The sequence below is a fragment of the Pteropus vampyrus genome, unplaced genomic scaffold, assembly GCF_000151845.1.
Source record: "Pteropus vampyrus isolate Shadow unplaced genomic scaffold, Pvam_2.0 Scaffold211, whole genome shotgun sequence".
In the NCBI taxonomy this organism is placed as follows: domain Eukaryota; kingdom Metazoa; phylum Chordata; class Mammalia; order Chiroptera; family Pteropodidae; genus Pteropus; species Pteropus vampyrus.
This window is the reverse complement of record NW_011888992.1, coordinates 1,167,733-1,186,739: the sequence shown is the minus strand read 5'-3', so window position 1 is coordinate 1,186,739 and position 19,007 is coordinate 1,167,733. Positions and strand designations below refer to the sequence as shown.

Here is a 19,007-nt window from a genome sequence, read left to right as displayed (position 1 = left end):
CTCTGAATGGCAGGAGAGGGAGGCTTGTGTGCTGCATCGTTTGTTGCCTGCCGGGCGGTGGCGCTGGGGTCCCTCCCGTTCCCCCACACCCGGACTCCGGGATCTCCCATCCCTTCCCCATCTCCTCAAGGCCTTCCCACCCCCGCTCTCCTCCCTCCACACCTCCCGCCCGCGCTCCTCCCCAGCGGGCCGCGAGAGCTCGCTGGCGACTCCGGGACGTCCCGCCAGCTTCGAGGCCCAGCAGGGAAAGCGCGCACGGCGGCCGAAGAGCAGCCAGAGCTCCCAGCGCGGCGCGTGCTGGTCCCGCAAGGCGCACCTTGCACCCGCAGGTGCCCACCGACCGCTGCCTGTCCCCAGGAAGGGGCAAAAGCATAGAAATCCAGGAGGAAACGCCAGAGTCTTGGCCGCTGTGGACGCGGGGACCCAGAGGCGCTCAGGGTCAGCACCGCAGCCTCCTAGATAAAGCGCTGGGCCTAGGACCAGCACTCCAAAAAGGTGACGCCTTCGCCCCTGGCCTCCTTGCTCAGCATGACAGCCGGCAACTAAGGAGAACCGGCGCTGGCGAGTCCGTTGCGACTGCTGACGAGTGCAGCCACCCCGGGCCCAGTGTCACCTGTCTAGAGGAGGGGCAGCCTCCATGGGGGGGGGGCTTCTATTTCCCCCACACTGTGCTGCCCAAAGCAGTCTCTTGGAGGTCCCCCCTCCAAGACTCCCCTACACGCCTGGGTGTTGGAAGTCGATCGTTGGCGCCGCTTCCCTGAGCCCTCACAGTGGTGTAGCCCATGACACAGAGCCTCTTGTAGTGGAGGTTGTTGCTGACGTTTCTTTGTGTGTGAAAGTATTGCACTCAGCCTTGAAAGGAAGTTTCATTGAATAGTAAATTTTGGTTCGAATTTTATTTACTTGCTTTTCATTTGTAGGTGATCTTTCATCTCACCCTGGCATTGGCAGAACCTGGGCAAGAATACAAAGGGAGGGGGGCTGATGATACATATGTAAACATTTGAAAATTACAAATCGAAACAAAATTTTCCAGTTTAAATTTTATTTTCATAAAAACTATAGTATTCAATATTAACTAGTTGCCAATATAAAGAACCAGTATTGTGCTTCATGCCTGTTACATTTAGACCTATAAACACATTCATCAGTGATATGAATTGTTTAACGTCCCACAATGTTCCTCCGTGGCCCTGTGCAGCTGCTGTGAATAAGGCACTACTTCATGAGGACTCTGGCCCCTGAGCTGGTCCAGGAAGAAAAACAAAGGGAAGATGGCCACCCCTAGGAAACAATGCTCAGTAATGATGAAGTCAGCTACGTTATGGCTCTGAAAAGTCTTGATAATCTGTCTTCTCCTTTTCTAAGCACTTCTGCCTCTCAACTCCTTCCCGCACTGCAAAGCAGTGTTTATCTGAGTCCTTGCTGCTGCGACCCACAACAGTTTGGGCAGAGGACGAGTGTAAGAGAGGGGAGGTGTCTCCCTGATTCGTGAACCGACCCGAGAGCCGTCGCAGGGTCACAGGCTGTGCCCCGCCAGCACTGAGCAAGCTCCAGAGACTAGCCGTTCGCCAATGTCTGCATTTGTGTCCCGCTCAGAGTTCGGGCCTCCAGGAATCCAGAAGTCACCCAAGAAGTGAGGGAATGTGTCTGACCCCCAGACGCCTGGAAAAATGGTGGGACAAGGGCCAAAGGCTAAAAGCGAGGCAAAGCTAACCCCCACCACTGGCCAAGGAAGGAGGCGACGCGGGATGGGTGGACAGCGAGGAGCGGCCAGAGGCCCCGGGCTCCTCTTGGGGGACTCTCAGGCCACGCCGGGCATCACGGGCCCGGGTGCTGCCTGGGTCGCAGAGGGTCCCCGTGGGCGGGTGGCCCCCGCCGGGTCTGCGCCCAGACGTCTCGGGGGATCCCTGCTACCGCTCGGGGTCAGAACACCACCAGCGCGGGTGAAGGGGGCGGGGCTCGCAAGAGGGACGAGCGCGCCGCCCACGGCGGACGCTGCGAACACCCCGCCACCGCTCAGCCTCGTCCCCATCCCCGCCCCGCCCCGCCCCTGCGCCGCTTCCGTCCCGTGGAGTTGGACCGCGCGCAGCAATCTCGCCGCGTCCCCATACGCAACGACCCGGTCTCGCGATGCCGGCGGGTGGGCGGGGCGGGCCCTGATTGGCGCGGCCGCGGGCGGTCCCGGGGCGGGCGGCGGGGTGTGGGTCTTGTCCGGGGCGGTGGGTTTGTCCGCAGCGCCCGCGGTGTTCGGAGCGCCATGGCTGCCCTGCGCGCGTTTTTTCCCTGCGTCCGCGGCCTGCTGCGCCCCCGGCCCGGCTGCGCGGCGCTGCGTCCGTTCGCCTCAGGTGAGTGCGGCGCCCAGGGGCGTGGGCCCCGGGCGGGAGCCCCGCCCGCCGCTGCAGTGTCCCCTCAGCGGGGCACTGAGTGCTAGGACTTGCCGTTCGGTGTCTCTTGTTGCGATTCCACTGGGTTCACGGGGCTAAGCGGACTGACAGGCCTCTGGAGTTGGAGTCGCTCGTCATGTGCTGCTGCGCTTCCTGTCCAGGCCTGCCCGTGTCCACTGCTTCTCCCTCGGCCAGCCGCCGCGCCGCCTCTGCTCGCCTGCAGCCTCAGCGCTCCGGTGTCCGGAGGGAGCCGGCCACGTGGCGGAGCTGCAGGGCCTCCTCCTTCACCGTATATCGGGTTAACTACCAAAACACAGACCAAGTCGTGCTGGGTTTACCCTAAGTCCTCTTTGACCCTCCCCTTTGACCTTCTGCATGCTGGCCTGTGATCAGCAATCATTTCTTGGTCTATGTGACAGGCATGTGGCTACTGGACACCTTATATGTGTTATTTCAGTTTCTCCCTGACAAGCCCACGGGACAGGTGATGGAACCCTGTCTTCCCGTTCCAGAAAGCAGGCGCTCCGGCGTGCAGAGAGACTCTGTCTTCTTGGACTAACCCTCTTCCTCTCCAGGTCATTACTGACCCCCCAGTCTGAGCCGGCTGCCCTTCTGGGGTGTTGAAGTCACCCTTTGCCTGGTTGTGCCACCCACCAGCCTGTCCAGCCAGCCTGTCCTGTTCTCAGTTCCCCTCACCTCAATGGCATTGATTGGAGAATGGATTTCCCCATCCCCTGATTCTGCAGAATCACAGGCCACCTGGTGCGTGCTCCGGGAAGCGCTGCCCCCGGTATTCAGGAGCAGGAAGGCTGCTGTGGGCTGCTGTTCATTGCTGGGTTGTTTTTATTTAACTTAAGGAAATGTTCAAACATCTGCGAAGACAGTGAGACAGATGCCACCCATGTGGCTGAGAGCTGCGTGCTGCTGCCACCAAGGATTGGGCAGGGGTCTGTCGGGGTCACTCTGTCCACTGATGGGGGTATAGCCCTCAGTTCGATGCCTGCATGAATGAAAGACCCTTTTCCCTGCTTGCCCCAGGTGCCGAGTTCAAGTACATCATTACAGAAAAGAAAGGGAAGGCCCACAACGTGGGGCTGATCCAGCTGAACCGCCCCAAGGCGCTCAACGCACTCTGCACTGACCTGGTCACCGAGCTCAACGAGGCACTACGGGCCTTCGACGATGACCCGGCCGTGGGGGCCATCGTCCTCACGGGTGGGGAGAAGGTGTTTGCAGGTGGGCAGCGTGGGGGCAGGTCACGGGCTGTGCGAGGGGCGGTCTGACCGTGGCCATGCCCATGGTCCATGGTGTCGCACACACACGTACATCTCCGAGGTAGGGTAATAAAAGCCAGTACAACTTGGGGTCACATACACATAAAGTGGGGATGGGCTAGGGAACTGCTGGGACGAGCTGCTTTGTATGTGTCACACTAGGTGTGCTCTGCCAGCCAGATAAGTTTATTCAAAGGGATTCAGGTCCTCGACCATCAGGTATTGTGTGTTGAGGGCTCAAAGAACTAAGGAATAAGCCCAGTCTCCTCTGAGTCCCCCTCAAGTCTGTTTCCTGTCCCGTAGTCCCTCTGCATCCCCTCCTTGGACACGTGTCACAGTGTATTGCCACTGTCCCTGCTGTCCAGCTGTGTGTCCACATGGCCATCGACATAGGCCAGGCCCCACGCTGGCACTCCCAACATCCCAGTGCCTGCACACAGTGCATACTCAGGGTTTGGGGGTCCCAGCCACAGCGGGGTATCTGCGCCCTGGTAACTGGGACTCTTTCATGCCAGCTGGAGCCGATATCAAGGAGCTGCAGAGCCTAACGTTCCAGGACTGCTATTCCACCAGGTTCCTGAGCTGCTGGGACCACCTCTCACAGGTCAAGAAGCCCGTCATAGCTGCCGTCAATGGTTATGCTGTGAGTGTCAGCCTGCGCCGCCCTCTCGCTCAGTTCTTTACAGAATTGTGCTTGTGCGTGTGACATGGGACTGATTCTTGTTTTGAAAAGGCCTAAGCCAAGTTCCCCAGACAGCCGGCCTTCCCACTCAGTGCCGTTAGACAGCCAGGGACTGTGAGGAGAGGAGCCGTTTCAGCACCTGCTTTCGTCAGTGGACCCCTGGCCCCTGGGACTCCCCAGAGTGTTTTTCCCCTCTCCAATGTCCAGGACGCACGTGTTGGCTTTTCTGTGCAGTGGTAGCGACTTTCTGACCAGCGCTGCACCTGTACAGTAACCTCTTCCACTGTCGTCGAAAGCTCTGAGTCTCCTCTGTGGGGCCTCGGGGTCTCTTGTGGGCATGTGGACTATTTGGAGGTGTTGGGCTGGCGGAAGCCTGTAGAGAAGTGATGAGGGTGTGTCGGTTGTGATTATTTAATAAAGTTCCCTTGGGGTCAGCAAATAAAGCTGATTGGAGCCCGGAGGTCCGCTTGCGCCTTGCAGCTGCCTTTGAGCCTCCACAGCAGAGCCCGTGGGACACAAAGCCGAACACGTTTGCCGTCTGGCCCTTTACAGAAAGACGAGCGGTATCAACCATTCGTGGGTCATTCATGGGGACACTTAACTAACTTTGTGCCTCTGTATTAATCTTTCCCCCAGACTGTGTTTAATTTTAATAGAAAATTTAAATAAGCAAATAGAGTGATCTGTCTGTGTTCCCCTGGTGACACCTCATGTTGTTTTACAGTTTGGTGGTGGCTGTGAACTTGCTATGATGTGCGACATCATCTATGCTGGAGAGAAAGCCCAGTTTGCGCAGCCAGAAATCCTGCTAGGGACAATCCCAGGTAAAGGGCCACCTTTAGCACAGTCTTCAGGTCTCTCCCCAGAGTCTGTCCACGTCTTGGACACTTTCCCAAGGCTAGACAGAGCGTGCTGGCATCAGAGGAAGGACGTGTCTGGGCCCATTGCTTCCTCTGCTGCCCAGCCCGCTTAGTGTAAGTGGACACAGTCACACTCAGAGTGGCCCGGGGCCACGGAGCTGTACTGGCGCCTCGGGTGATGGCCAGATCGTGTGTCAAATGCTGCCGGGAAGGGCTGACCGCACAATGGCTTAGGATCCTTGTACGTCAGAAGCTCAAAACAGAGAACGTGGTAACCAAGGGCCAGCACTGAGAGCTCATGCCCAGAGATGACACATGTCACATCTGCTGGTGTTTCAGTGGCCAGAGCAAGTCCCATGGCCTCACCGAAGTTCAACAGAGCAGGAAATCAGATCCCCACATGGAGGTCAACGGGAAGGATGGGCAAACAGTGCAGACCCGCGCCTCTGCCCCCTGGGGCCCACCCGATGAGGGCTCCAGACTCTTGTCTGCCCTGGTGCGTGTGGAGCCTGGAGCCCAGGCTCCTGAGCCACTGGGCGGGCAGCAGGCCATGTCGAATTATCTGCGGGCCCCGGAGGATCTACATGAACTCCGCTGACCACTGGGCTCTTCCCATCCCAACACCTTAGGTCTCCACTTCACTGAGGCAGTGCCTGAGTCTGCTGGACTGTGGGAGTCTCCATCAGATGGCCTCCTTGGCTCACCCTGGCACCCACGGTTCAGTGTGAGGCACATGTCCGGACAGGCGGTGCTCTCTCCAGCTGGCGGGAGGGTGTGCAGACATGTTGGGGAGCTTACTGGGGCTAGACAGCCGCAGAGTGCTGGGAGAGAAGGGCATATCCAGAGCGGCCCCAACCCTGCGGGGAGCAGCTGGGTCTGAGGCCGGGAGCTGCAGGCTCCGTGCATCTGTCCAGGGTCTGAGTCCAGCACGACAGGTGCTGATGCAGGGGGCCGCGGTGCCGGGGTGGGCCTGGACATGGGCCGGATCCACCCCCCGCCTCGGTTTCTCAGGTGTCCCGCTTCCCCACCTACGGCCGCCACCTCACTTCTGCACACCCGCCCCGCCCGAGAGACCCGTCTTCAGCTCCTCAGCTTGTCGGCCCCGCGTCTGCGGCATCTTGGCTACAACCAGCCACAGAGCCAGCTGTGACCAGCAGCCCTCTGCCCCTGCAGGTGTAGGGGGCACCCAGAGGCTGACCCGCGCCGTCGGAAAGTCTCTGGCCATGGAGATGGTTCTCACTGGTTACCGGATCTCAGCCCAGGATGCCAAGCAAGCAGGTACAGGCTGAGGTCGCTCCATGGAATTGCCCCATGGGGAGTGGAGAGGGGAGGGTGATCAGCACAGTGCTTTCAGGTGTCCCAAGAACGCAGGGGACCGCTGCCTCTTTTATTTGACCTGTCATATGTATAGAAGAGGAGCTGAAACACGCAAAGGCTAAGAAGATTCTAAACCATCAAATCTCCCAAAGCTCAACCAGGCAACGGGGGATCCCCGAGCCCCTCTGCAGACACAGCCTCTCCCTGCCCCTCAGCGGCCGGCACCTGTCAGAGTTGGCCAGCCCTGGGGACAGTGCAGACCGTAGCCTCTGTGGCCACAGCCCCTCGTTGATGCCGCAGCGCCTCTGCTGGCAGAGCGTCGCCATTGCGCAGAGCGCAACATTAACCAGTGCTGTTTCGACGCGTTATTCACCTTTTTGTGTTTTAGGTCTTGTAAGCAAAATTTTTCCTGTTGAGACGCTGCTTGAAGAGGCCATCCAGTGTGCAGAAAAAATTGCCAGCAATTCTAAACTTATAGCAGCGATGGCTAAAGAGGCGGTGAATGCAGGTGAGGCCCTCACGGGAGGGTGGCCGAGGGGCCGCTGGGCGAGGGGAGCTCTGCACGCCGCCCTTCGTAACGGCGGGGCTCCTTTTCCAGCTTTTGAAATGACGCTGACAGAGGGAAATAAGTTGGAGAAGAAACTCTTTTACTCTACCTTTGCTACGGTGAGTGGACAACATTCATTCCCATAAGGTCACGTGCTCCCGCCGGGACGTTGCCAGGACGTCCTTGTGACTTTTAACACCGTTCCCCTTTGCTCAGTAGCTGGGTCAGGTGTGTCCATCAGTGAGCATCGGTCTTTGTGACTGAGTCCAGGGTGTGGAAATTCAAAAGGACAGAAACGGTGATTTCCCGTTACAAAAGGGCTTCCGAGTTACACCCCTAAATGCAGACCATTTTCCTGTAATTTTCCTGTGTCGTCCCGGTTACTCAGGATGGGGTCCGAGTGTATTCTCATGCTGTGATCTGAAGCTTCAGAGCAGTGTTTGCTAGGATCCTGCCAGTAACTTAAAGGAAACCCTTTCTCTAATAGTCATTAAAATTCATCTCTTCAGTTATCAGTCAGTCACATCTAGGTGTTTTGTAAAAGGAAGATGAAAGTGGCTTTGGCTCTTGAAGTGATGTGTGTGCGCGTGTGTGCCTGTGTGTCCGCACGTGTGCGCGTGTGTGCACACCCACGGGAGGATGCAGAAGTTCAGCCTGGATCCCAACCTCGTGACCCTCGGAGTGCTCCTGAGTGCGGGTGGTTTGGCGCACGACCCAGTTGCCACACAGGGTCCAGGTACTGAAGGACCATCACGTGGGGTGCGGGCCACCAATACCCATTTCCAGGCCTGCCCTGCTTGATGGGGCCGTTCAGAGGCCCCTCCCTGCCTGGCCCAACAGGGGACAGGAACGGCCAGCTCTGCTCTCCCTTCCCACAGGAGGACCAGAAGGAAGGGATGGCAGCGTTTGTGGAGAAGAGGAAGGCCAGCTTCAAAGACCAGTAAGAGCTGCCGCCTCTGCCTCAAGCCTCCGCTGACGGAAGTGCGGTCTGCCGGCTTCGGAAGCCAATAAAGCCCTGTTTTAAAGGCAGTAGATGTGCCTGCGGTTTCTCTCGCGGCGCAGGGCTGGGCCTGGCCCGTGCGCAAGGTCGTGAGACGCGCCGTGGCGAGTGTGTTCTGACCTTAATCAGCTCGTGAGCCTTCGCTGTGTACAGGTTTGCACTCGATTTCAGGACTGGGATGTTTCGATGCCAAACTGTCACTTTGCCCACGTTCGACGGAAGCGAACCCCCTGGGTGGTTCTGTGTGGCTTAGAGCTGGCGAATGTGACCACTCAGGTGGCGTTGCTGGTGGGCGCTTGAAAGAGATACTCGTCGCCGAGCGACAGACTTCAGCCACGCTGTACCTCTGAGTCATCTCTAGACTCGAACGTCTTCTCACTTTTTTCAGCTTTTGTTTTGTCACTGTAAGTGACACCGTGAAACAGAACAGAAGTCCTTAAAGTAAGTCGCCCCTGCCACGCTCCTAGGTACGTAGCTTCGGAGAGATTTTCTGTGCCCACGCGTGCGCACACGCACGGGAAAGTAGTTGTTTTCTTCTTATGAAACGGTGCTCCAGGTCACTGGTCTGCAGAGTGCACTGTTCTCTTTCTACATCTGTCACCCCGTGCACCTTCTCTTGTTTGACTCTTTATGGTGGTAAAATATCTATAACATAAAATTTACCTTTTTTAAATGTGCAGTTCAGTGACATTAAGTGTAGTCACAGAGTCCTGCAACTGGCACCACCATGCACCTCCGGTGGCTTCACCGTCCCAGACCGAGGCTCAACATTAGCTGCCCGTCCCCCCACCCCAGCCCTGGTGTCCTCTGTCTCTGTGAACGTGTAACGTTTTCAGGGTCCGTCAAGGCCGTAGTGCGTAACGGCCTGTGGCTGGGTGCTGCCCCCCTGGCATTCTCCACTGCCCTAAGCACAAGGCCGGTGCTGTCACATGTACCTCGAGCCGCTGTGTGTTCGGGCTGCAGCAAGGCCTGTGGTCAGAGCTGTGGAGGGGAACGCGTCCCCACACATGGGTGCACGTCGGTCGGATGGAGCAGACATCTTTCTGCAGGGACACACGGGGGCCGCTCGCTGCCCCGGCCACAGGAGGTGGAAGCTCCAGGACTGGTGTCAAAACTGCTGCTCCCGGTCCCCCGGCCGTTTACCCAGGCGCATGTCCCCTGACCCGGCTCAGAAAGGCACCAGTGCGGCAGGAAGTGTTCCGGGTGATGACACAGGGCTGTCGCACTTAGTGCCGTTTGCTGGGTGAGACAGACCGTAGGCAACAAGGTCCCTCTGGTGGCTTCAGACTCCAGGAGGGCCGGCCACACCCCCTGGTGGCTGTGTAGTGTCAGGTACCCCACAGGACGCTGGGTGACAGAGTGACTGTAGTTACAGGAAACCAGTTCTGCCCCCCTGGACATCTACCACTTAATCCTCATGTGACAGCCCAGCTCTGAACCCTCCACTGTTGAGATTCTCCAGCAAACGTCCAGGGTCCCCACAGGCGGGGGGCACTTACTATCCCAGGTCAGGCCTCCTCGGGCCTTCCAAGGCCAGGCACCCGGAGGCCCCACTGGCTGTGCGCACGCAGCAAAGCGGCTGCTCATGGACAGGTGGGCCCGGGTGAGGTGGGCCCCTGCGGGTGGCCACCTGCCCCACTGGTCTTGCTCCATGGCGAACCCACCTGTCAGGAGCAATGGGTGCCACTTACAGACTCAGGGCGGGGCTGTGCCAAAGCAGGGTCCCCACAGAGCATGCGCCCGGCCTGTCCCACGAGCTGAGCCTCAGCCCGCCCCAGAAAGCCCACCATGCCAGCTGCTCAGTGAAGACCCGAGAGCGTTCGCTACAGGTGTCTCCTCCACCTTGTCCTGCAGCTAGGTGCAGCAGGTAGTCTGACAACCGGAACATGTCTGAGGTTCCTTCTATGTGTGTGGCCTGCAGTATGTGCCTCCCACCCAGGACCGGGGCTAAACACCCCGCATAGCCCACCTGTGTTCGTGGGAGAATTGGAGCCACCTCCTGCGGAGCTGCGGCTATCGGGCACCCTGGATGTGTGCCCCTGTGCCTCAGGTGCCTTCACAGCAAGGTGAGGAACTGGTTCCACAGTCCCCGCCAGGCCTGGCCTGGAGGTGCCGAGCTTGGAGCAGGCTCCAGAGGGAGAAGGAGTTTAGGAAGGAGGCGGGGTGTCTGCTAAGTGATCGCCTCCTCCCCCCGTGCCCACCAGCACTGAGAGTGGACACTGGGCCCTGATGCAGCGCCCTTGAGACCGAAGGAAGGCATGGTGACATTTTTTCAGACCAGCCTGTGGACTTTACTGTTTGACCCATGCCTCTTACAGAGGTGGGACAAGGGGAACTGGATTCGGGCCAAGCGCTCAGATCCGGCTCGCCCTGCATTGGTCAGCTACCGCTGCATAACCGACCCCTCCACTTAGCAGCTTAATGCAGCTCTTCCTCGCAGTTTGTGCGGGCCACAGACAGGCCACGGTGGATCTCAGCTGGAAGCACCTGAGCCGTCATCAGTCCGGTGGTTAGTGCTGCGTCAGCGGGGTCTCGCTGGGGCCACGGGCTGAAATGTTCATGACTGGGCTCTCCATGCACCTGGGGCTCCCTGCTGGTACCGCCTGGGGCCCCAGTACTGTGTCCTGAGAGAATCTGGGAGCCATACCCCTTTCACGACCTAACTGCAGATGCCAGGCAGCACCATTTCCAGCATATTCTGTTGGTGGGGGCAGTGACAACGGCCCACTTAGTTCAGGGGAGGGGGACGGACCCCCACCTCAGCACTGTGGGCTGGCAGATATGATGGTGCCCTAATTTCTGGACATCGCAATTAGCTAAACACCCCAACTAAGATCAGGCCCAAGAACCTGTGCCCGGACACGGCCCTGGACACGGTGGGGGCATCGACTGCTGGTGGGCAGGGAGTGGGAGGTGGTGGCATCCTGAACAGGGAGAGCTGGTTGGTGGTCCCAGCACTGAAGGGGTGAACAGGAAGCCCAGACTCCAGGTCTCAGAGGAGCTCCTGGTCAAGGGAATCATCCTGGGCCCTTCTGGGGACAAAGAGGTGACCCGTGTTCCCCTCCTGGTGGGTAGGTGTGAGGGGTCACCACTCCGCCTGCATGCTGCAGAGCGAAGGGGGCGGGCAGGGCTGGCCCAGTGCTGGGAGAGTGACAGGTGCCGCGGTCAGGGCGAGGAGGTGCCAGTGTGACCTTAATATGTGACACCAGGAGGGAAGCAGATGCCAGCTGCCCTTGGTCTGTCCTAGGCCCAAGTCTGTCCTTGCTGGCCAGCTCAGCAAGGCCCTCTGTGAAAGGTGCGGCTGGGCCAGGCCGCCAGGTGGCGCTGCCGGCGGACGGGTGGGAGAGGGGCGGAGTCTGTGGCCGGCGGCTCCTGGAGCCCGAGCTCCAGCTGCTGCCCCTGGACACCTGTGCCAAGCGCGCGGTGAGGGCCACTTCGTCACACGGCGCGTCGCTGGGCCTCCGTTTCCCCTTTCCCAGACCTCAGAGGACTCACCTGCTTTGGGCCGCGGGAGGACATGTGTCCTCAGAGGGCTGTGACCCTGATGGGAGGAGCCCTGAACCATCGCCCAGCAAGGGGGGCTTCTGGGTGGGAGGGCCGCAGGGCTGACCCCTCAGTCCCCAGGCTGCTGTCATGGATCTGGTGCCCAGTGACAGGGGGAAGGGTGTCCAGATCCCGGTATGGAGGCACTACCAGTCCAGCCCCCGGGAGGCCGGCTGCTTGGTGAGCTGCGTCCCCACCCAGAAGCCTGAAATGGGCAAAGGACAGGGGCCCAGACACCAGCTGTGTGAGCGCCCACTCACCCTGAGTCCAAGAGTGGCCTGGGGTGTGACCGCCTTCCGCCTCGCCTCCCTCTTTCTCCCAGGAGCCTGGCCTGTCTGCCCCGGGACCTCACACACCCCAGCCTGTCCAAGCTGAGCCAGGGGAGTAGGGTGCCCCAGGCCCCATCCCATGGTCAGAGGCCTGACCTAAATCTCTGTCACCTTCCACCCCACCCTCACACTGAGGGGACAAGCCTGTCCTGGGACCACCCACGCCCTGAGAGGGACATCTGGGGCTCCCACCCTGGACGGCAGCCCCCCATGCATCTCCTGGGACAGTTCAGAGGGCTCTGGGGCTCCAGGCAGGCACCTCACCCACCACAGTCAGTCCTTGCCGGTAGGAGGCAGAGCATCCTTGGGACCCGGCTGGGAGAACCAGAAAGCTAGAGCTCAAAGAGGCCACGTCCCTGATGCCCTGTCACCTGCTGGGCCCTGACGGATTCTGGGCAGGGTAGGTCCCTCCACCAGCACATTTGCCTTCCAGAGGCCCTCGGTGAAGGTTGAGAGGTTTGAGTTTTGTGAGTGTGCCAAGAAGGCTTTTGCGGTTGAAGCAGCTGGGTAAGCTCCAGCTGGGTGTCATGGGTCTGGGCAAGCATGGGGCCCTCCCTCTCCCCACTGCAGAGAGCCCCACCCTCCACTCAGCCCTGCCCCAGTGAGACCAGGTGTCCCATGATGTGTGGGAGGGCTAAGGGACTGGCCTGGGGGTGGCCCCGGATCTGCCCAGTGGGTGCGATGAAGCTGGATGGGTTGGTGGCAGAGCAGGATCTGGGCGCTCCAGCCCAGCTTGCTGCTCCGCTCAGCTCTTTGTGCAGGGAGATGGCCCTCTGTGGAAACCTCATCCTCAAGAAGGGGGCGCGGGGCCCTGAAGCCCTGTCATAGGCCTGCAAGGACCCCCACCTGGCACACCCAGGCCTGGGCTGCTGGGTCCCGGGGGGCCTGATGGGCTAGGATCCCCCCAGCCTGTGTAAGTGTGGCGTGAAGTGTGGTGACTCATCACGGTTCAGTCCAAAGCGTTAAACAGCAGCGCCCTTCCCACCAACCAAGGCTGTGTGCACCGAGCACAGGGAGGCCGCCAGCTTCCGGGCAGGTAGCCCCACCGCCCTGGATGGAGCCTCGGGTGGGGAGCGGGGCCTCCACCTCCCAGGAGTTTTGGGACCCCTGACTCGTTGAGTCTCTGGGTTTGGGACAAGCTCACACAGGTACACACCCTCATGTGGAGGGACCCACTGAGGGCCTAGGCTGCAACCTGGGGGCCTGGGCTCGGGGATGGTGACCCAGCACTGCAGGAGGCCTGGAGGTAGGTGCAGTGGCCACCCAGGGCACCCTGAGCAGGTAGGGGCTTCTGAGTCAGCCCCTGGGCTGCAGACACCGAGGTGGCCCTGGAAGAGGGGACCAGGGCCCTCTTTTAGTCCCAAAGGCAGGAGGGCAGGTGGCAGGGGTGGTCTAGAGGCTATGGGAGGGACCATGTGTCAGGGTGCAGGTGAGATGGGGGTGGGGTGCTGCTTGGCCCCAGCCTGTGTCCCCTCACCCCAGTGCTTAGGTGCCTCCTGAACACTCACAAGCCTGAGCTGTCCTGGGAGATGGCAGGGGGTGAGGAAGAGGGGACACGCATGCCCAGGTGGAGGCTAAAACGGCTTCTGGTACACTAGGACTGGGTCTCGGGGCCGAAGCAACTCCTGCCAGCCGCTGTCCCAGACCCTAGGTCTCTCCCCAAGGGCCCTCTCCCTGCCCCTCCAGGCCGTCCTACAGCCACGCAGGTTGGGGACTGGAGTGACTGGGCTCCCGCGTGGAGGCTGGTGTCCCAGGTGTCTCAGAGACCCTGGGACCAGCAAGCCCACTGGGCTCAGCATCAGGGGGGACCCTGTTCTGGGCCCATCGCTGCCAGCCCCGCACCCACGGCCACTTCTAACCACAGAAGGGCCTGTCTTTAGACAGCTTTATCGAAAGGTTTAACTGGCACCTGATAAACTACACGTTTGAAGTGTACAATTAAATACGTTTGGATAGTCTGTACTTGAGAGCCATCCAGCACGTCCACCAACCCATGTCTGTCCCCTCTCGTCCCCACCATCTGACAAGCGGTTTGCACTTTCTGGGTGGTGTGTGCTCCCCCCAACAGCATGGCAGTTGGGGGATGTGTGTGTGTTGCTGTGACCATGACTTTGTGTTGCTGAGGAGGACTTTCCATCCTGCAGACACACACAGTGTCCCATCCATCCGCCTGGTGGGTGCTGCATGGTGTCTGGTCATGACTGCTACTGATAAGCTTGCTGTGACCATGACCGCTTGTCTACCTGTCCCCCTGAGCACCTGTCCACTATCCACCTGTGCCCCTGTAGTTTCATTTCTCTGCAGACTGGTCCCAACCTCTGCCCTTGCCCATGGCCCTGGCCCCATTTCAGCAAGCGAGGAGGCAGCCTGGGGGAGCAGAGGTTCTGGGCAGAGTAGAGGGCGAGGGTCAGCCCGGTGTTACCCTGAGCATTCTCCACGTATGAGGCAAACCCAAGGACTCAGGGGGACGTGGCCTCCCTTCCATCAGATGGAACAAGCCAGGGCCCACAGTCGCTCTTTCTTTAGAATCTTCATAAGAGTTTATCCGAGCCAAGCCGACGACAGTTGCCAGGAAGCAAGACCTCAGATGTTCAGTCACTGTCCTTGAAGTCACACGAGACCCCGATCATCGTGCAGGGTTTGTTTTCTCAGTTGGGGAGGGACTGGGGCCTCCAGGATTCCCCCCACCGGGGCGGTGGATGTAGCCTCCATCCTCCTTTGATCCCTGAAGCACCTGGCAAGACAGTATCACCTGAGCCCAGGGCCCTTCTTCGTCCTGGGCCACCCTGTCCGGGGCTGTGCAGACTCGATGCTGCTAGTACATAGAAACAATCAATTTCCGTTTATCGATCTTATATCCTGAGAGCTTGCTACACTCATTCTAGTAGTTTCTTTTTGGATTCTTAGAACTTTGTAAGGATAGGATCGTGTCATCTGCAGATAAAGACGGTTTTACTTTCCATTCTAACTCAAGCGTCATTTTCCTTCCCTCGGCCTGTTGCACGGCCCGGCATCTGTGGTTCAAGCTTGAGTCTCCGTAGTGAGGTGGACATCCGGGTCTCATTCCCAGTCCCGGCCTCTCGCTAGTAACTGTGAGGTTCACTGTGAGCCTTTTTCTTGGGTTCGGGGAGCTGCCTTCTATTTCTAGAGTGTTAAAGTGTTTCTATATACTACGCACTCGAAAAAGTTTGGAATAAAATTAGGAAAAATTTCATCATAGCATTGAAAACAAAAGCAGCACAAAACTTGTGCTGAGAAAAACTTAGGAAAATCTGAATAAATGGAGAGAGATTCCATATTCATAGATCAGAAGACTCAATTTTATTAAGATGGTGATTCTCCCAAAATTGATCTACAGATTCGACACAATTGCTATTAAATTCCTAGCAGATTCTTTGTAGAAATCAACGAGCTGATCTTAAGGTTTATATGAAAATGCAAAGGACTCAGAAGACCCAAAGCAATTTTCTAAAAGGACAAACTCATAAGGCATATGCTACCCCACTTCAAAATCGCCATAAAGCCAGAGTGATAAAGGACATGCCATAGGCATAAAGACTGGGATAGAGACCAGTGAAACAGGGTTAAGGTCCAGATGTACGCCCACACAGACAGGAACGACTGATTTTTGACAAAGACGTCAGGCAGTTCAATATGGAATAGTTAGTGTTTTCAGCAAATGGTGCTGAGACCATCAGATAAACAAACTCAGACCTGTAACTTATATCGTACATGAATATTGAAATGTATGATAGATGTAAAAGTTAAAATTATAAAACCTCTGGGAGAAAAAATGAGAAATTTTTCACAGACTTGTGTTACGTAAAGTTTTTAAATACAACACCAAAAACACTATATATAAAAGAAAAAAATTAATATGTTGGACTCCATCAAAATTACAAACTTTTGTACTTCAGAAGACACCATCGACAAAGTGAAAAGACAAGTCACAGACCGGGAGAGACTCAACAAATCATACATCAGATAAAAGACTTGTATCCAGAATATAAAAAGAGTTCTGACAACTCAATAATAAAAAGTCGACCCAATGGAAAAATGTTCAGAATGTGTGAACAGACATTTCAGCAAAGAGACACAAGCAGCTCATAACCCATGAAGAGATCCTTCGTCAGCATCGTTAGTTGTTAGGGCACAGAGTCGACCCACAGTGAGGTAGCAGCAGCACTCGATAGGTCAGTTGTGGGCAGAACTCTTTCTCCCTAATTCAGGTGCGAGAACCCTAACCTTCAGGACCTCAGAATGGGATGAATTTGGAGAGACGGTCTTTAAGAAGGTTAAATTAAAATGAGGTCGTACGGGTGGGCCCCCATCCATTCTGATGGGTGTCCTTTCTAAGAGACCAGGACGGACACACACAGGACGACCACCCAAAGACACAGGGAGAGGACGGCGTCTACGCCACGGGGAAAGGCCTCATGAGCAACCAGCCGTGTCCACACCTGGATCCCAGGCGTCCGGCCTCCAGAACTGTGAGAAATAAGTCCCTGTTTAACGCCCCCCCCCCACCTGTGGTACTCTGTTATGGCACCTGACAGACCCATACGGATAACTATGATAACAAGACAGACAGCGCCGAGCGGTGGGAGGGTGTGGAGAACCCGCAGCCTCACACACTGCTAGGGGCGACGCTCGACGGCGCAGCTGCTTTGGGAAAGAGTTCAGCATTTTCTTAAAAAATGAAATGTAAACTGCCGCCCGGCCTAGCAGCCCTCTCCTAGGTGCCCACCCAAGGGAGACAAGGCCTGCGTCCACACGGGACTGTGCAAGAGCATCCACAGCAGCACTGTCAACAACAGACCAGCCAGAAAACGATGCCTGTCTGGATGCTTGGATAAAACGGGGCACGTCCATGCACGAGACACTGACACATGCTTCTGTCATCGCTGTCCCTGAGCGGGCTGAGCCCTGGAAGGCCATGTCTGCCCTGACACTCCCTCACTCATTCACTCGATGAACTTCCACTGAGCACCTTCTCATGCTGGGCACTCAGTTGGAGCACAGCGGTGACTGAGAATGACAGGCTTGCCCAGGGAAAGGTGACAGTCCAGGAGCTTAGACACTGAAACGCAAGGAGGCCCTCCTCTGGGTGGGTGGGAGCCAAACCCAGGGGGCCTCGACCTAGGCGCCCGAGGGGGCAGGAAGGAAAGTCTGAGTGCCCTCCGAGGTCTTGCCCCAGAGCCCAGATACACCCAGGCGGAGGAATCCGGCTCCGCCGGCCAGGTGTGTGCTCCTGTGTGAGCTGTGCGTGAGTGTCTGAGCAGGTGTGAGGCTTTGGGGCCCGGCACAGCTCTGATGGGGACACGAGTAGGAGGGGGTGCAGGCGGGCAGCAGGCGCGGGCACCCTTCCCCCAGCCTGCGTCTCCCCGGCAACAGCAGCCTCGGTCTGGGGCTCGGCCCCTCCCCCGCTCCGCCCCGGCTGCGGCTGCGAAGCGTCTGGAACCGCATCCTTCCTCCGCATCCTCATCCAGAAACCGCATCCTGCCGCAGCTGTCCGTTGGAGCCTCCCGTAAGCCTTTCCACATTTCTCCCTGTGGAGCGGGGCAAGGGGTCCGAGTGTGTGCAGGTGTGTGCGGGTGTGCGGCGTGAGCGTAAGAAGTGCGTGTGCAGGGTAGGAGGGCGTGGGGGTTGCACTGCGGCTGACCCGATGGCGGCCAGGCCGAGCCAGGGTCCTCCCTTGGGGTCTGTGCTGACGGGAGCGGGCTGTTGTCCCCAGGCCTCCGCGACAATCGGGGGAGGGGGGAGGGTCGAGGGGAGCCCTGCCTGGACCTTCTGGAAAGGCCGCAGTGTCCAGCCTTGCACAGACCTGACATGCCGCCCGGGCCCCTGTCTTCAGCAGAGCAGGGCAGGTCGGGGAGGGGGGGTTCGGACTGCTGGACATCAGCCCCCAAATGTGACTGCAGCCCCCTCCCCTGAGCCAGCTCCACCCCTGCAGATCAGAGAGAGCCAGTGGGAGCCTGGCCTCCCAAGATGAGGAGGGAGTGCGAGTTCCAGGACCCGAGTCCTGTCCGGGGGGGGGGGGGGGGGGGGGGGGGGGGGGCTGGCAGAAGGGGCGCCAGCGCCAGAGTGCCAGGAACCGCTGTGGGCCTTCGAATGGGGCGGGGCAGCTGCGGGCTTCTGGAGGTCGCCAGGAGGCCGGGAAGGGGCCTTTCCCAGAACCACCTGCCGCACACAGGCTCTGGATGCGGGGCCACAGGCGCTGCTACGTGGCAGCCGAAGTCGGGTGCAGCCCTGGGTCCCCCTCACCGGGGCCTCTCGGCTGGGTCGCCAGCCCGCAGTCCACCTGTCCTTGAATCAGGAGCAAAACCCACGCCGGGTCTGCAGAATGAAGGGCAGGAGGCACGTGGGTGCGGGGTGCGGAGCCGGGGGGGTGGGGGCTCTGCAGGCTTCCAGCAAAAAGCTCGGGCCCCCAGCGCTCCGCAGTCACACGCATGCCAGACGCGCGGACGCTCGTGCCCGTGCGCACCGGCGCGCACCTCTCCTCCTGACGCAGCATCCAGGGCGGACTGTGTGCGGAAGCGAGGACGAGCCTGCCGCCGAGCTTCGCGGGCTTTCCGCTAAGGGGCCGAGCCTCCATGCCTCCGTCCGTCCGTCAGCACGGCCTCGCCGCTCATCCTCGCCCCCACCCCAAGCCTCAGAGAGGAGGCCTGCACTGGCCCCCGACCCCGAGCCCACAGCGGTGACCCGCTGGACAATACACAATTACAGGGTGGAGGGAGGGGCCGCTGGGAGGGGTAGGGACGACGCTCTCCCCACTCCACGGAGCTCTGTGTCTGTCATGGGAACGAGCCCAGCCAGCCTTCCCAGCGGGTCCCCATGACTCAGCAATGAAAAGGCATGTTGGGGGAGGTGGGTCCCCACATGCAGCCCAGCCCCTCCCCCAGCTTTCTGCCCGGGGCACGGGGCCTGGAACCAGATGCGGCGGTCTAGAGGGCCCCCAATAATTCCCTTTCTCCGTGAAGACCAGTCATCGCCGGCCGTGACTCCGTTGCCGTGGAAACCCGCGATGATGGGACGTGGACGTCAGGCTGCATCACAGGAGTTGGAGCT

The 19,007-nt window shown here is 58.9% G+C and overlaps 2 protein-coding genes across 2 annotated transcripts in view; both read left to right on the top strand.

The window, feature by feature from the left end:
- The first annotated feature begins 2,175 nt into the window (after positions 1–2,175).
- Positions 2,176–8,099, top strand: ECHS1 (enoyl-CoA hydratase, short chain 1). The gene is made up of 8 exons (XM_011372592.2): positions 2,176–2,348; positions 3,426–3,623; positions 4,177–4,304; positions 5,068–5,167; positions 6,377–6,481; positions 6,909–7,028; positions 7,119–7,186; positions 7,946–8,099. Exons 1-8 carry the CDS (start codon positions 2,261–2,263, stop codon positions 8,009–8,011), a joined length of 873 nt encoding a protein of 290 aa, XP_011370894.1. The 5' UTR covers positions 2,176–2,260; the 3' UTR covers positions 8,012–8,099.
- A 9,258-nt stretch (positions 8,100–17,357) lies between these two features.
- The window catches only part of CALY (calcyon neuron specific vesicular protein), an 8,433-nt gene continuing 6,783 nt past the window's right edge, over positions 17,358–19,007 (top strand). Inside the window, exon 1 of the mRNA XM_011372591.2 lies at positions 17,358–17,466. The gene's annotated coding sequence lies outside the window, so the exon portion shown is untranslated. The remainder of the gene's footprint in view (positions 17,467–19,007) is intronic.

Coding starts and splice junctions, on each gene's coding strand:
- ECHS1 (XM_011372592.2), top strand. CDS start 2,261: ATGGCTGCCCTGCGCGCGTTTTTTCCCTGCGTCCGCGGCCTGCTGCGC. Junction 5,168..6,376: donor CCTGCTAGGGACAATCCCAG/GTAAAGGGCCAC, acceptor CTGCCCCTGCAG/GTGTAGGGGGCACCCAGAGG. Junction 7,029..7,118: donor TAAAGAGGCGGTGAATGCAG/GTGAGGCCCTCA, acceptor CTCCTTTTCCAG/CTTTTGAAATGACGCTGACA.